At 38.4% G+C, this 15,312-nt stretch overlaps 1 protein-coding gene across 1 annotated transcript in view; it reads left to right on the forward strand.

Moving 5' to 3' along the window:
• The first annotated feature begins 14,369 nt into the window (after nucleotides 1-14,369).
• The window catches only part of arid5b (AT-rich interaction domain 5B), a 62,714-nt gene continuing 61,771 nt past the window's right edge, over nucleotides 14,370-15,312 (forward strand). Inside the window, exons 1-2 of the mRNA XM_023830896.2 lie at nucleotides 14,370-14,471; nucleotides 14,807-15,061. Coding sequence (XP_023686664.2) covers nucleotides 14,451-14,471; nucleotides 14,807-15,061 — 276 coding nt within the window. The 5' untranslated portion in view covers nucleotides 14,370-14,450. The remainder of the gene's footprint in view (nucleotides 14,472-14,806; nucleotides 15,062-15,312) is intronic.

Genomic DNA, 15,312 nt, shown 5'->3' on the forward strand with positions numbered 1-15,312 from the left:
AACAGAGCTTGTAACTATTTGTTATTGAAGGGTAAAAACTAACAATTAGAACATATTTTCTGAATGTAGTCAGTGTAACTGAATCCAGTTTACTGATTAATTTTAGATCTGTCTTATTGTAAAAAGAAAAGAATTGCAATTCCTAACATCAAATATAAGAATCACATGGCTCAGCTAGACCAGTACAATCTGTCTTTTCTCCTGTACGAAAGATTTTTAATAATAACATCCGTTTCTCTGAAGGATATTTTGGTTGTGAACATTCCCAAGAGTGTAATAACTCATGTGGATCTCATCAGTTGAATCCTTATATGGTGAAACTCCTAAATCGACAAATTTAGTAAAGACCGCGACTGGACTCTTTATATTTCATAGTGTATTGTTAGCAATCCGTAAATGGATCAGTAAATTTAAAGTTTTCCAAGAAATGAAAGGTTACAAAAAGAGATGCGTGTAATCAAGAATGCAATGAACGATTTTTAAATAAAACAAACAAAAAAAAAGAGATAACTTTTGTACAGAGGCCGAAGACTTTTGTTTGGAGAACATGTTAACTCATAAGCCTGGTATTTTCCATGCGTTACTTTATATCAAAAATGAACAAAGCAGATAGGAACAAGTAAAATATATGTGTAATTGTCATTTTTACGTCAAAAGTCAGAGGCCTGCATTGCACATTTCAAATAAATCACCCCTGATTTTCCCCATTTAAGGGTGATGTTTGAACTGCAAACCACATATGTTAAGCATTTGCAGTAAGAAATTGGAAGGAAATGGATAACACATTATATATCTATACACACACACAGATATATATATATATATATATATATATATATATATATAACTTTTTACCCTTGTTTTACTACTAAAACACTGAACAATGATTGTATAACTAAGTAACTTAATCAGTACTATTCAAATCTGGAATTGATTAATCTGTATCCTCCAACATTACGTAATTGTACTATTCTTTGAGAACAGCCTGTGGCCCAATTCTATGTAGAAACCTGGCAAGAGCAGCTTAATGATTTGTCAGACGCCTGACAGAATGTGCGTTTCGTCTGACTGTGGTTTGTCTGAAGGAAGTCCACACTGACTCTCAGGTACCGAGTGCAAGCCGTCCCGAAGCCTGTGCTCTCCGGCACACAAAGCGGAGAACTGGGGCCCCTGGGGGAGTCTGTTGTAGCTGTTGGGACTTAGCAAAAAGCGTTAACATTTCACTAGAGCTGACAAGGGATATTGACAGACCAGCAATAATAAAGCTGGATCCACTCAGCTGGTTCCTGTAAAAAATAAAGTTATTTATATATCTCAAGTGTCTGATATGAAGAATCCATGGTGGAGTCTTAACATAGACTGAAGGCAAATGCATTTTGGCCCAGTAATTTGGCTGTTCTGAGCCACAGTGTGACTCATAAAAGTAGGATCCTGTACTATACAGTGTCGTATCTTCAGACGTATTGACTTATCTCTAAGCGCAAAGATCAAAATGGTTCAAAATGTGGTATTTTCTGCAATTGTCCATGGTTATGAAATCTGGGGACTTATGAGGTAGAAGGAGAACTGACAACTTTGAACTTTGGTGCTGGTGCTTTTAAACAATAACAAGGAGAGCAGGGAATGCAAACGAGTAGATTCCTGATCTAATCGAGCTTGAACTTTCACTCGAGGTTCAAATGAAGAGGCTAAAATTATCTTTTGTGGATACAATACAAAAAGAACCAAAGCTTTAGAAAATTCTATAATGTTTGGAAAAGACAACATGTTTGGAGAAACGACAACATCCAGCAATATCGCGACAACAAACAGGCCTTCAGGAAGCCTGAAAGCCCATACAGAAGATAGAATGTTCTGGAATGCCACTGATGTAGTTGCCAGGAGTTGACATTGTTTTGATGGAACCTAATCAGAATTATATAGTAATACGACTGTTCAGTTAACACAGGATCTGCTGTTAGTTGAGTTCAATTGTCTTTGTCATTAAGGCTCAGTACATGGACTGGACATTCATACCCACCGCTAAAGCTCAACAGTAATGATGTACAGATTATTAGACCAATTAAAATGCAGTTTTGCGTGGTTATGGGTGGTTTGTAAACGTCAGTCGAGCTACCACAGAATTGTGAATGGTTTACCTCTGAATCACAAGACCAGGTCGAAACTAGGCATAGCTGAAGTGTTAGCACGGGGCTAACAGCATTAGCACATGGGAGCTCTTGTAGAAAACGCTGCAGCTCCTTCTGGGCTGAAATCCCATCTCCGCTGGGTGAATCTGACATAACCAAGAAGGAGGCCAAAGCCAAAAACTTAGTTTTCCGACAATCACATCTATAAATGGGTTTTGGCCCAGTTAAAGCAATTACAAAACCCGGTGCTGTAATGAAAAGGTTGAAAGTGGATCTGATTTCATACAGAATTATTGAATAATGAGTTATTCTCCTTCTGTCATCACAGGCAGATCTTGTTGAGAAGTTCAGGGTCCTAGAGGAGAGATACCCCACCCAAACTTTCAGGCTTAAAAACATCTCCACCCAAGTCTACAACCTAGACACAGAACTGAAACTCAAACAGTTTTTGTGGTTTACATTCATTATCGCTAACATGGAAAAAGTAAATCAGAATGGTTATAAACATGTAAATCTAATGTAAACACATTAGTTTGGTAGCCAATAAATTTAACTCAGAATGTAGTCCGACATTATTTAGATTTAAAATAATGTTTTTCACAAAGTCCATAAAATAAAATGAATGGTTTATAAACGCTAAAATTGTGTCACTTAAAATACTCGCGCAAAGTAAAACTCGCCAGTCGACAGGCACTCTACATTTCCAATTACGATGCTTTTATAATGTTTACAGTAAGAATTTTTCATGTCATTAACTGCTTTAAAGTACTCCAGCGCTATGGCAACCCAGCGCAACTGCAAGGCTGAACAGCTGACTTGCCATATAAAGCGATGCATTATTAAAGCCGGGAAGTAGATTCGGCTCAGGCGGCGAACAGCCCCGCAAGCCCTGCAGATGCAATCTGGAGGACATATCGAAAAGCGGCTGAAAAATACCATCCCCCTCTGTGTTGTCTTTTTCCCCCTGAAAAAAAGATTAAGTAGTTCATACGATTTTTCTTTTTTTATTTTATTTTATTATTATTTTTTGCACAGGCATAGGATTTACGGAGGACAGCGGGAGGCATCTCCTCATAAATTGTATGCATTGTGGGAAAGGGGGGGCAGCCTTGCCCCCCTCCCCCAGTGTCTACCCACATGGCATGGATTTGTGGAATACAATATCGAAAAAAAAATGCCTCAACAGTGAATCTGTTGAAACACTTAGTGTTTATTTTAACTACAAGGCTGAAGAAGCGAATTCCGTCTCCTTTCATCAGCTGTTAAACACATTTCAAACGCAGCCAAATCAAATGACAAATTTTGCCTCATTGCTTCTTGTTGGCATAGTCGGTTTCTTTTTATTTCTTTTTTATGACATTTTTATGTCATGTATTTAGCTCATAAGATTTTTATTGGCCTGTTTTGTGAAAGGAACACTTCCTTAGGGGGGTAATTTGAGAAGTTTTGCACAAATTGTGTGTGAACATGTACACACAACCTATTGTTTGAAAGCATTTTCCCCCATCCTTAAAAATAATGGATCGTTTAATTCACGTGGTAAGTGCAGGCTGACCTAGTTTGCAGTTCAGAAGGTAAGAAGTCCCTCTCAGTATATACAGCCCCCTCTGCTGGCTAAACCGTAGTATATAAATATTACACACATTTTCAGCTAAGTGCTAATGGAGAATCAAATATATCATTCGAAATATTAAATTATGGGAAACAATTTTGCGTAGTAATGGACAAACAGAAGTATCACGGCTTAAACCTGACGTGAAAAATAACCATGTTGGTATTTCTTAGAGCAACAAATCATTGATGAATTTAAAGAGCATGTAAACTTTTTTTTTTTTTTAAAGCAACCTTAGGTGAAGGTATTTATTCAGCATTCTTGCAATGACCGGTCTCTGCAAGACAGGTTTATATATGAAATATTCCTGCCACGTTACTGTTATATAAGTAAAGTTACTGCCTATAAACTAACTTTTGGCAGTAGAGGCCAGTACCAATCTACAAAAACTGCATAAAGCTATTGCGCATATTTCCATTGGTTTAGTTAAAACTGGGATTTCCAAACATATTCATTCTGAAGCCATTAAAAGTAAATTATATCGCTATTTCTGCTGAACATAGGGAGTCGTTCTCAGCACAGATGCTGATATTAAATTGTTTGGAAACATCTGGAAATCCTGAGTCATTAAATTAAAATCCTAATCTCTAGTTGTTCAAAACAGACTTCAAGCCCTGTTGTTGACATTGCAAGTACAAGTTCGTAGTCTTCAGGCCTCAAGCTTCCACTACATGGAAAAATATTTAGGAGGTCAATTTGTACCGGACTGAGTAACTGTTTAGTTAATTGATTTAATGTGGTGCTTTTGAAACTGAGAGGGCGGTTTTGATCTACTGGTGTTTGGATTGTATCCCTCTGAAGTTTTTTTCCCTTCTTCTTTTATTATTGGTGTGATTTTCAATTGAAATCAAATACGGCTGCTGACTTCTTTGTAGATATATGTTGGTAAGTCGTATTCTGTTAAAGCCTGTATAGCTACCAGACACAGGTCCTGGTTCGTAGCCAATACTGCGATGCTGAAGTCAAATTTAGATGGAACAGGCAAATGAAAATCCAAGCTCACTTTTTAGCAACAAAAGTATATGATACAACAACTTAACAGCTGTAATAAATAGTGCTTGTAGCGGTTTATTATTACCATTTGTTAAACGTGGAGCAGTTTATTTTCCAGAATCACTTCACTCACTGAAGACTGGCGGCCCTCCTTCAGATGGTCTGATAATCACAGCTAGCGAGTTGCATATCAGCGGTCCGCAGTTAACCATAAACATACGGCGATTTCAAACAAACATGTTCCCGAATTGTTCGGCTGGCATCGGTGATTTCCCTTTCTTTCATTTACAGACGTAGGAAATGCAGACGGGGCCGGGAATAGTGAACAAAGCCGGCGAGACCCCAAACATGCGAAATGAATAAAAAATTCTGGAGCCACCTGGCCCCTATTAGTCATGCGCGCGCTATTGTGAGGCGCTGTGAGAGCCGCACATGACTGAACGTTAAATATTAAACAATGTTATCAACAATATGATGGAAGATAAGCTCAGCTTTCGCGCTGGAAAAAAAGGGGGAGAAAAACCTATGTCATCCATAAAGTGTAATTTATGTTTAAAATTATTTAAGGACATAAACACTTCTGACCTAGTCATGAAGCCAGATGTTAGACTTTTCTTTTCAGCAGGAAAAGTTATGAGGGTTATCCAAAACTCCTGACTGTTAAAACAGCCTCTTGGCTTTCCACACATTCCTAAATTACCATGTAATTCAAAACCTTGTTTTCATTGCAAAACACTGGAATGCCCCGTTCAATTCCGTGTGGCTAGAGTCGTGTTATAGAACACAAAAATAATGTTTGCATTGTTGAATAAAACCGAATCATTAAAAAAACTACTAAAGAGAGGAATATTACAGTTATACATTCATTGTTGGATCCTTTTGATGTTTTAAACTAGAGATCCTTTTCCCAAACAGTGCATGTTTTTTCCCCCTCAAATATAGGCAAATAGCGACGATCGTTTTCTTTTGTTTACAACAGGCTCACGGAATTACAGCAACAGTATCCAAAATCAAATTGATATTAATATGGTTTGTGTTAAGAAACTGGACACCTTATCAACAAGAACAACATGTTTCAGCTGACTATTAAAAACAAAACCCACGGATGAACACATTATCGTTCACGGGAGTTTATATTAATTTCGCGTCCTGCCAGGTGTCATTTATGTTTCTTAAACAACTAAATTAATATTGACAGTGGTGTTGATTCTATAAATTGCTGATTCCCGTACAAGTGACAGTAGATTGCCTCCATTTTCTGAATTACTGGGTTAATTCCCCCCCCCCCCCCCCCCCCCCCCCGCTGCGTATAAATGCGCCTTACAGTTAATCTTATCTATAGATACACTTCCAAGCATTTACTCGCGTCGCGGAGTGCGGCTAAAAGGAGTGACAAAGTTCAGCCTTTATTGACAGAGCCCAGCTTTGCAGTAGATACACCAACAATTCGGGCTCTGTACACAGTATATGACACAATATACATGGGAATGTACCGCTCTTAAAATGTGTAATCGTTCCCTGGCTGGTCCCACTGGCTGGTCCTTTGTTAGTGTTCTTTACTTACATGCCATTGTTCTCATAAGCCGATGTGTTGAATAATGCCTATCTTTCTAGGTCAGGAGTTCCCGAGGTCAGGTTTGGCTCCGGGTTGGAGTGGGAGATATCAGTCATCGTGTTGCAACAGGAAAACTTTTCTTTATAATGAATTACCAATAGTATATATTGGGAAAATCTGTGTATTTATGGATTCATCGATGAGCGGGCTTTCGATCTTTACGCTTCACGTGGGCACCCTGATAAGGGAGGGGGAAGAAGACAATTATGACTTGTTTGGTTTAGTTATATGTTAAATAGGAATAGCCTTGTAACCAAGGACTGTTATGCAACAGTTTAAATTAGAGTTCCTCGGAGGCAAATATAATTAGATCGGAGTAGGAGTGGGTAAGGGGAGGGGCCTTTTGGGGTATGAACCGGAGAGCACACCTCAGTCAGTCACTGATTGCAGGAAGTTTGGAGTCGGACTCCTCCTATTTGGCGCTGGGTGCTAACGGACCAGCCCTTCATGTAATGCGTAAAGAAAGAGATCTACTGGAGAGGTGGTCAGCAGAATGTGATACGGAGGACAGGATGAGGAACTGGCTTGATGTGAGCGAAATGTGCCCATGCGGGAGACTAAGAAACTATATTCTCATGTTACCCAAACAATGGCGGCAGCTCTTTAAGTGTTTTAAAGTACAGAACGGCCACATCGCAAGGAACTTGTGTCACACTTTGAAGACGGCATCCTTATGCTTGCTGAGACGCTTATGCCTATATGTACAACGCGAATAATTATTTGAACACAATTTCTAAGATAATCTAAGAATAATATCCTGTAATTTGACGGTGCTGACTGATGTAAGCAGTGTAGGAGGCATGGAAAAATGTAGTGTGATATGTGTTTTTTAATCTGATAAGGATAATTATCTTAGCTGTTATGCTGTGTTGACAGTCAATACGACTGGGCCAGAGTGTTCAAATGACTCAACCATTTTAACAGCCTCTATGAACCGTGCTTAGAATGGCATTTTTTATGCGTGCACTATTATGAACATGAAAGAATGAAACACTTCATTGTTTCGAAAAGCGGGGCCTTTGCCTGCATGCCCCTGTACGCTTTTGTCCTACTCTGTTGTGACACGAAATATATGCTTTCAGCCCAGTGCAGCGATGGTAATATCTTAAATGGGCAGGACTTCAGTTGAAATAAAGAGAAATATGATAGGTGTGTGTAAAATAATTGAATCTGAAATTTTAAACCACCCTGAGTAATGAGCTCTGACATTGCAGCTTGCTATTTCCCTTTAGGTCTCTCTTATAGCCCCCCCCCCCTTGTGAAGGTGGTGTTTAACCCCTTTTTTGTATAATAATGTTGACGTTTAAATAATTCAAAAGCTGTTAGTGTATGTGCCCAGGTGAACGCTGAGACGTAGCCTGTGTACCAAACCCAGAGGATGCATTTTTAATGTGTCACCCCTTAAATCGGCCTACTGCCATGGACTGAATTTCCAAGAGTGAGATTTTAAATATGAAATACCCATAGCAGTAATGGCTCTCGCTTTAATAGCTGTGCTGTTAACGGAGGGGCAGTTTTTTTTTTTTAATAAATGTTCAGTTTACATGTGCGTTCCAATTCTGAGCTACCATGTCATGGAATGCTACCTGGTAGGTTTTCTTGGCTGTTAATTAAAATTGCACACGTTCCGCTTGCGTGCAGAGTCAAGCAAAACTCCTTTATTTGTCCTTTGCCGCGTGTGTAAAGGTGGAAGGAGTCGTCATCTTGCAATTTTTTTTTTAAATTGTTTTTCTTTTCTTGAACGTCAGCCGGAGCAGATTTCCTTTGTGCGCAATTTACTAAATACAGCGTGCAGGAGATGTTCATAGCTCGTTATTACTGCAAACTGCTCGCTGTAATTTGCGGTCATATGTAATTTGTAGGGCCAGCCCTAAGGTTTATATGAATATGAATGTAGGATACGCTGTAATATAGACTGAGTCAACACTGACAGGCAAAGTGGACTGCTGCAGTACTCAGAGTCTTGGCGGAAATGACCAGAAAGAGTGAGCGTCTGTTTCATCCAGTGTGAGTTTGAGACAACCCTCAGATTTCTTAGCATGGATGCATGTCAGGATGGATTTTTTTTTTTCCTTTTTTCACTTTGCTTACACTCTGTTTCTAATCCGTGGCCATTATCAGATTAGGGCCCTGGAGAGAATGGCTTCCTTTTAGGACGACTTAATTTGCTCCGTTGTACTTCTCATTATAAACAGCATCGCAAAGAGTTTCCCCTGCAAGCCAAGTTTTCCGCTGCCCTACTGTAAACGGCGCAGTACCGCCGCTCGGGTCGCCGGTCTCTGTGGAGTAATTGCACATAATTGTTTGTTGCCGGCTCTGGGGCCCGTTCCTCCCAAGGTGGACCATCCAGGGAAGAACTATTCAACCAGTGTTGATTTCTTTAGAATGCACACTTGTCCCCCACGCATTGACCTCCCCCCCCCCCCCCACACACACACACACACACACCCACCAAAGACATTCTTTAATCAGCCTTGATGAACTTCACAGGGAGTATCATTCCAAAACCTGTGCACAAAGAGAGCCCTTTTTTCGGTCCCGGGTCCTTGTGAGCGGCTGTAAGCCCGTGGACTTGGTGCAGAACGCTCCTGGATTCTGTTGCAGTATTTGCACGCCCATTGAAACTGACCAAGAGCTTTCTGAAGCGGGGGATTGTTTCTGTCTGCCTTATGTCATTCCTCACCAGAAGGCACTTAAAACTACCGGGATAAAATACAGTGGCTGAATATATGATATAGAAGTAGGAGGAGCTTGTTCCTTGATGGGGACCAGTGAGAGAGGTCACTGTCTTTCTGTATCCCACCCACAATACCATGTCAACTGCAAAGTGAAAAGTGTACATGGGGTTAGGGTTTGTCAAAGTCTGCCAAAGTGCCCACAAGAGGCTAAGCCTTCTTTTTCAAAACATGTGCAATTGTTTTCTTGTATTCGCAAAAACCAATAAAGGATTTTTGGAATGTCTTTGGTATCATCTTCATATTTCATTTGTATCATATCGGCTGCAACCCAAATTTCATAGGCAGTTATTGCAAATGGATGAATGATCACATCTGCCAGAACATGAACAAATTACAGTTAAATAATCTGTGATTTCACAACCTTGGCTATTTTTATATTAGTGTGTTCATACGTGAAGGATTCATAAACATTCCTGAGTCATTTCATGGATTTTACCCATAAATGGTAAGACAAGATGCCTACTGTAAGGTAATATGTATGGAATCAGGTTATGTGACTAAATTCTTTATGAATATACTGAATATTTTATGCTGTTAAAAACAGTGTATTTTCATCTCTGAATGCACACATTGAACTAACTTGCAGACACTCTACTTCAGTTACTACATATTTTTTAAATTTAATCACAAAGACCAGCAGTCTTTACATGCAAGAGACAAACTCCTTTGTCCTCAATCCAGCCTCCACGTGCAGGTGATATATAATTATTTGTACAGAGTGAGTTTACATTTTAAAAATGGTTTTTGAATACTGTTCTGCCTTAAGCTGTTTGCATGCATTTTCACTCATCTCTGACAGCCCCTGTGTATGAATTATATACTGTAAATTGTTAAATGTTTGCAGCCTGCTTTTGGGGAGGGAGACCGGCTATTGTTTTTGGGCACCATGTTAGGCAAAAACTGAATAAATTGAATCGAACAATAAAACACGTGTGTAATAATAGCCAGTTCCTTTTGCGATTGTTTTTCTAAAATGAATTTCTTGTACGCCACCGAAAAATAAAATGTTCTTTTCAGGTTTTCCTGAAGTAGGATCCGATTCACTCTCATATCATTAGAAATTTATTGATTTATCACATCAAGACATAAAGAAACAGAAAAAAACTGGCCAGTAGTGTGACATTGTCCATCTTACACTTTCATAGTATAAACTGTGATTGTTTGATTTCTTAACTGTTTACTTTGGCTATGTATACGGTGAATTTAACATTATGCCCTCAGTATTCAACAGGAAGGTAATTTCTTTCCATGGGACTGTGCATTTCACTTCATGTTTTACGATTGCTTACTAATTACAATTTGGAATAATATGATATGGTTTATAATATAAGCTCAAAGATAACATTCCTCATACGAGAAAAAAAAAATCTCACAGTTTGACAGTGGAGCAATTTGTAGTGAGTTATTTCATTTCCTAGTATAAAATGATACTATGTAAGAATACATTTCAGTGTTATCTCTCTTAATGTTTGACTAGTATAACTGAAAGTGTATAATCATGTAATACACAATGTGCTCCACTGGCAGCAGTATAGAGTTCTATTTAATGACTTGTCATTAATTTATATATTATCTCCAAAGGAGGAAAATGCTGACGCCGTTTTTTGTGATCTCTCTGTCTGAATCATTTGGTAAGGTTAGGCCCATTAAAAGCCATGGGAACAGGAATGCAGAGATGAAGCAGCACCGTTCAGAATTCAAAACATGTTCTTAACGGCTCAGGAATAACACTCCAAGGCTTCTTTACATACATCTACCAAAAACAGGATCATGCTGCAGAAAATAATGCTACTCTAATTACAACATGCATCGCTCATTTGAACCTATTTTATGTAAATGAAATACTATAACGAGCAAGTTATTCAGATGGAAGGCATTCATATTTCAAAACAGCAACAATTTTGAAATAACATGATTCACTCAGTCATGTCCTTCGACGAAATGTGAATACTATTGAATATTGCATGTCTGTAAGGATGAATAGACAGGCAGAATTTAATGAGTTTGCACACAGGGGTTTGCGCGCGCGCGCACACACACACACGTACACGCACACACGCACACACACCCAGACACAGAATTCAATTTTTCCCTAAGCTTTCAAACTCCAAATGCTTCCAGCAGCAGAAAAAAAAATAGTGAAAGATTAGGCTATCAATCTGGTATACTCATATTGTCACCAACAACGAGAAATCCATGCTGCACAGCAGATGCTGAAACACACAATCTGTAAAGCAAATAATTTGCAGCACCATTATCATCATTTATTATTACTGTGACATTTTAAGCAAATAAAGGCAATATTTGAGTACTGTTCACATAGCTGCACCGAAATATTCTTTTGATGTTCTGGTGGGAGTGCATTGTTAGTGTAAGTACATGATAAAAGCTAGGCAGCTAGCAGTTTCTATGACAATGGAAATTCACAAAAAGACACAGATTAATACATGGCAGCATGTATGGTTATATATAATCCACAATTAATAGCACAAGAGCAATGCCCTCCAAAGCTATATATATATATATATATATATATATATATATATATATATATATATATATATATGCACATTCATGCTATATATATCTGTGTATATATACACACATACGTAAGTGTGAATGTATATGTGGAACCCCATATTTCTACAATGTATATATAGATAATAGCAGGAATACTGCACTGCAGGGGCAGTCCTTTCATCCCATAGTGTCAGTGTGTCACTGTCTGATGTTTTACATCTGCGGAGTGATTGATGGCCCGTTGAACACACTCGCCACTACCCTCTCACCGCATCAACTAAAGCATTACTTTACAATGATTAAGTAAGATACATCTACTGACAGTCGGCGTCACAATGAAAGGAAGATAATTCATCCTCCAGTGCTTTATCTCACAACTGGTTTGTGCGTTGGTGTGGTATAATGAGAATTAAAATATACAAATTACGTTAAATAATTACCATAAGTATAACGTGTTTGTGTTTTAGAAGTAGCAGTAACATATATTTCGAACTTGATTTCATAAGAAGAACGCCAACAAACTCTTACTACTGTACTGAGAATTGGAAGCCATATTCATTTGGAGCTGAAAAGATTGAATTGTTACTTATGCGATTCTCTGGCACACCTCCCTATGGTGTTTTAGACCGTACTTATGAAATACTCTGATATCATTCAATAGCCATTCCCCCGAACCGCCCTCCCCCCTGCGCTCTCGCGCTTAAATAAATAGTAAAAACTAGCAAAGCAAAACCAAACCCCAATGCGTTTCGAACTAAGTGCATTGTATTATGCAAATGCTGTTTAAACAGAAAGGTGAAGTAACAGCATTCTTTCTTTGGTACTTTCTGCGAGCTACCGCAGACTACTGCTGTATGCGATCGCCCATTCTAGCGAAAAAATGGGGCAGAAATATGCATAAATAAATACGTAAATAAATAAATAAACTATGCATAATGCGACACGCAACATTTTTTATGCGTTACTGCCTGTTTTAATCATGAAATTACACTCGAACACGTTTTAAACTGGGAAGCAGTGATATGCAATACGCTGTGATATAATGTTGTTTCGACTGAATTACAACTTTATATTTTAATCACAGAATAAGGGTTAGCTATTTCTTTGTCTAAGCGCTTTCATTTCCTTGTTACGCCCTGTCAAGTCAATTGCAACATTTTAGTCACATTCTCCACCGAGCGTGCTTCGTCTTGTCGTGCCCCCACCCCCACCTAAAATCCCCTTAATCTATATATAGTTAATGACATTCTTGTGTGTTGAAAGCAGTTCGTTTTTTTGCATATATCAGATGACGGTATCATTGATTTTATGGTGGACATAAAAATATGATTGTGCAATATTTCCCTTTAAGAAATTCATCTGTTTCTGAGAAAAACATAATTGAGTTCCGGACCCCTCGTGATTTAAATAAGGGAAAACGTTGCATAAGGCATAAAAATAGCTGACATACATGCTGCACCTTGTAATTTATTAAACATGTTCTAACTTTCATATTGTGACAACGGCATTATAGATACTGTAGTCTCAATTATAGAGCAGGAAAAGCACTCCAGGACTTCGTCTAAAGTTACACTATCATTAAACACAGTCGCTCGGAGAGTTTTTATTCATTACCACTCTAAAAATTGTTTATCTCTATTAACAGATTTTCCTTTCATAGCAATTCGCTGCTTTCTTGGCTAACCCACTCGCCGGTCTCTGGCCACTGAAATTATTTTGCTTTACCCTAAAACGAGTGAGGCTAAAACAACACCTTGTATTTAATATGCAATATTGTGTTGGTATTTTATAAACTTTATTTTGCTTTTAACAAGTTGTTCATACGATTAAGCTAGCCGCGGCCAAGAATAACAATCGTACCATCGTGGACGCTTACCAAATAAAGCTAATTAAAATTGTCGCAGTTTTCGCGCAAGGACTACTAGAAATACTTATAAAAAGACGCGGATACATTTCACACTACATTTTAATTATGACACACACGCGCCCCCCCCACCCCCCCATACAATAACACAATACACACATTCAACGCTGCCATTGTTTCCATATCTCGTGATGCCTGCTTATGTATTTACTGCGGTGTCTCTCTAAACCCGAACTGCTGTAGCTATTTATATAAAGCTGGCAACCAATATTTACCTAGTAGACTATATTAGCTGCGAGTCATCTTTGAAGCACTGTGCCAGTTAATGCATTTTTCCTCACCACTAGCGAAGTCATTAAGAGGAAATATTTTGGTGCAAAATATTGTTCAAACGTCTGACACTAATAAAATACAGTACATGCATTCGAGAAATAGGAAGAAGAGCGCCCCTGAATATTTGTAGGTCTGCAGGAAATGTTCGTTCTATTACACATACAGACGTCCTCAACAAAGGTCCTGTCAGAGACATATGCGCTCTAGCATAAAAAATAGAAGAATAGAGATCAAAATGTGGCTAATTTACTCGACATACATACGGAACAGTATTAAAATGATTGCTTCTGTCGCGTGACTTTAAATATTCGAAAAACAAGCATCTCGATTTATTTTAAAACGGGGCTAGAACAACGAAGGTAACGATCAGAAACGTCCGTCCTTTCGCCATTTCGAATTAAATATGAGTAATTTACATTCGAATATGCACAAAATTATCTCTAGATAAAATCTTGCACACACGAAAAATATTAGGTACCAATTTTAGATGTTATTGCATTACTCTATTCGTTCAGTTCCGATTTCATATTGACGGTTTTGGAGAAACTGTACGCGAAAATATTGCGCCCTTCCAGGACCGTTTGCAATCCATTCAAGCCAACAAGTTTGGAGAGAATGTTGAGTTTAATCAATTCAGAACGTCGAGATGGAGCCCAACTCACTCAAGGTATTATTATCTACTCTGCCCGGAGTAGATTGTATTTTCGCATTATTTTGTTGTCGTTATCGTAAAGTATGCACGGACATTTCATGTGATTTCTGAAGGCTTACAATTAATATTGTGAACTTTTAATAGAAAACTTTACGTGTTTACAAATATTAAAATGTATAGCAGATTTGTTTTCAAAACCACTGATGCTGTGCCTAACTACTTTTTCTTTGATCCTGTCCTGATACTGTTTATTCCTTAGAAGCTGTATTTATGTATGTATGACAGCGTTCTTTATTATTTATTGAATGGAAAGTACGCATTAAAGTAATTGCTTATTACTTTTTCCGCAGTGGGTAGGCTCGCCTTGTGGTTTGCACGGACCTTACGTTTTCTACAAGGCATTTAGGTTTCACCTTGAAGGCAAACCAAGAATTCTGTCCCTTGGCGACTTTTTCTTTGTAAGATGTAAGCCGGAGGATCCGATTTGCATAGCAGAGCTCCAGCTGTTGTGGGAAGAAAGGACGACCAAGCAACTTCTATCCAGCTCTAAACTTTATTTTCTCCCAGAAGATACTCCCCAGGGAAGAACTGTCAATCACGGAGAGGTGAATACAAACATTAACATTTTCTCACTTAAGTTATTTCACCTAAAGATTTGATAGCGAATTTCAAATAAGGCATCAGTGAAATATGACCCTTACGTATTCACTCTGCGTTCTGTTGGCAATGATGCGAAATCTAATCTGATTGCACGTAACATATCGCCTTTATGTTTACGACCTCTGATCGGTCAATACCAGGGATAGACTGTTAAAAATGTAAGAAGGATCAGCTAATTCGACTGTCAACGTAGATT

This window comes from Paramormyrops kingsleyae, chromosome 20 (assembly GCF_048594095.1).
Source record: "Paramormyrops kingsleyae isolate MSU_618 chromosome 20, PKINGS_0.4, whole genome shotgun sequence".
Lineage (NCBI taxonomy): Eukaryota > Metazoa > Chordata > Actinopteri > Osteoglossiformes > Mormyridae > Paramormyrops > Paramormyrops kingsleyae.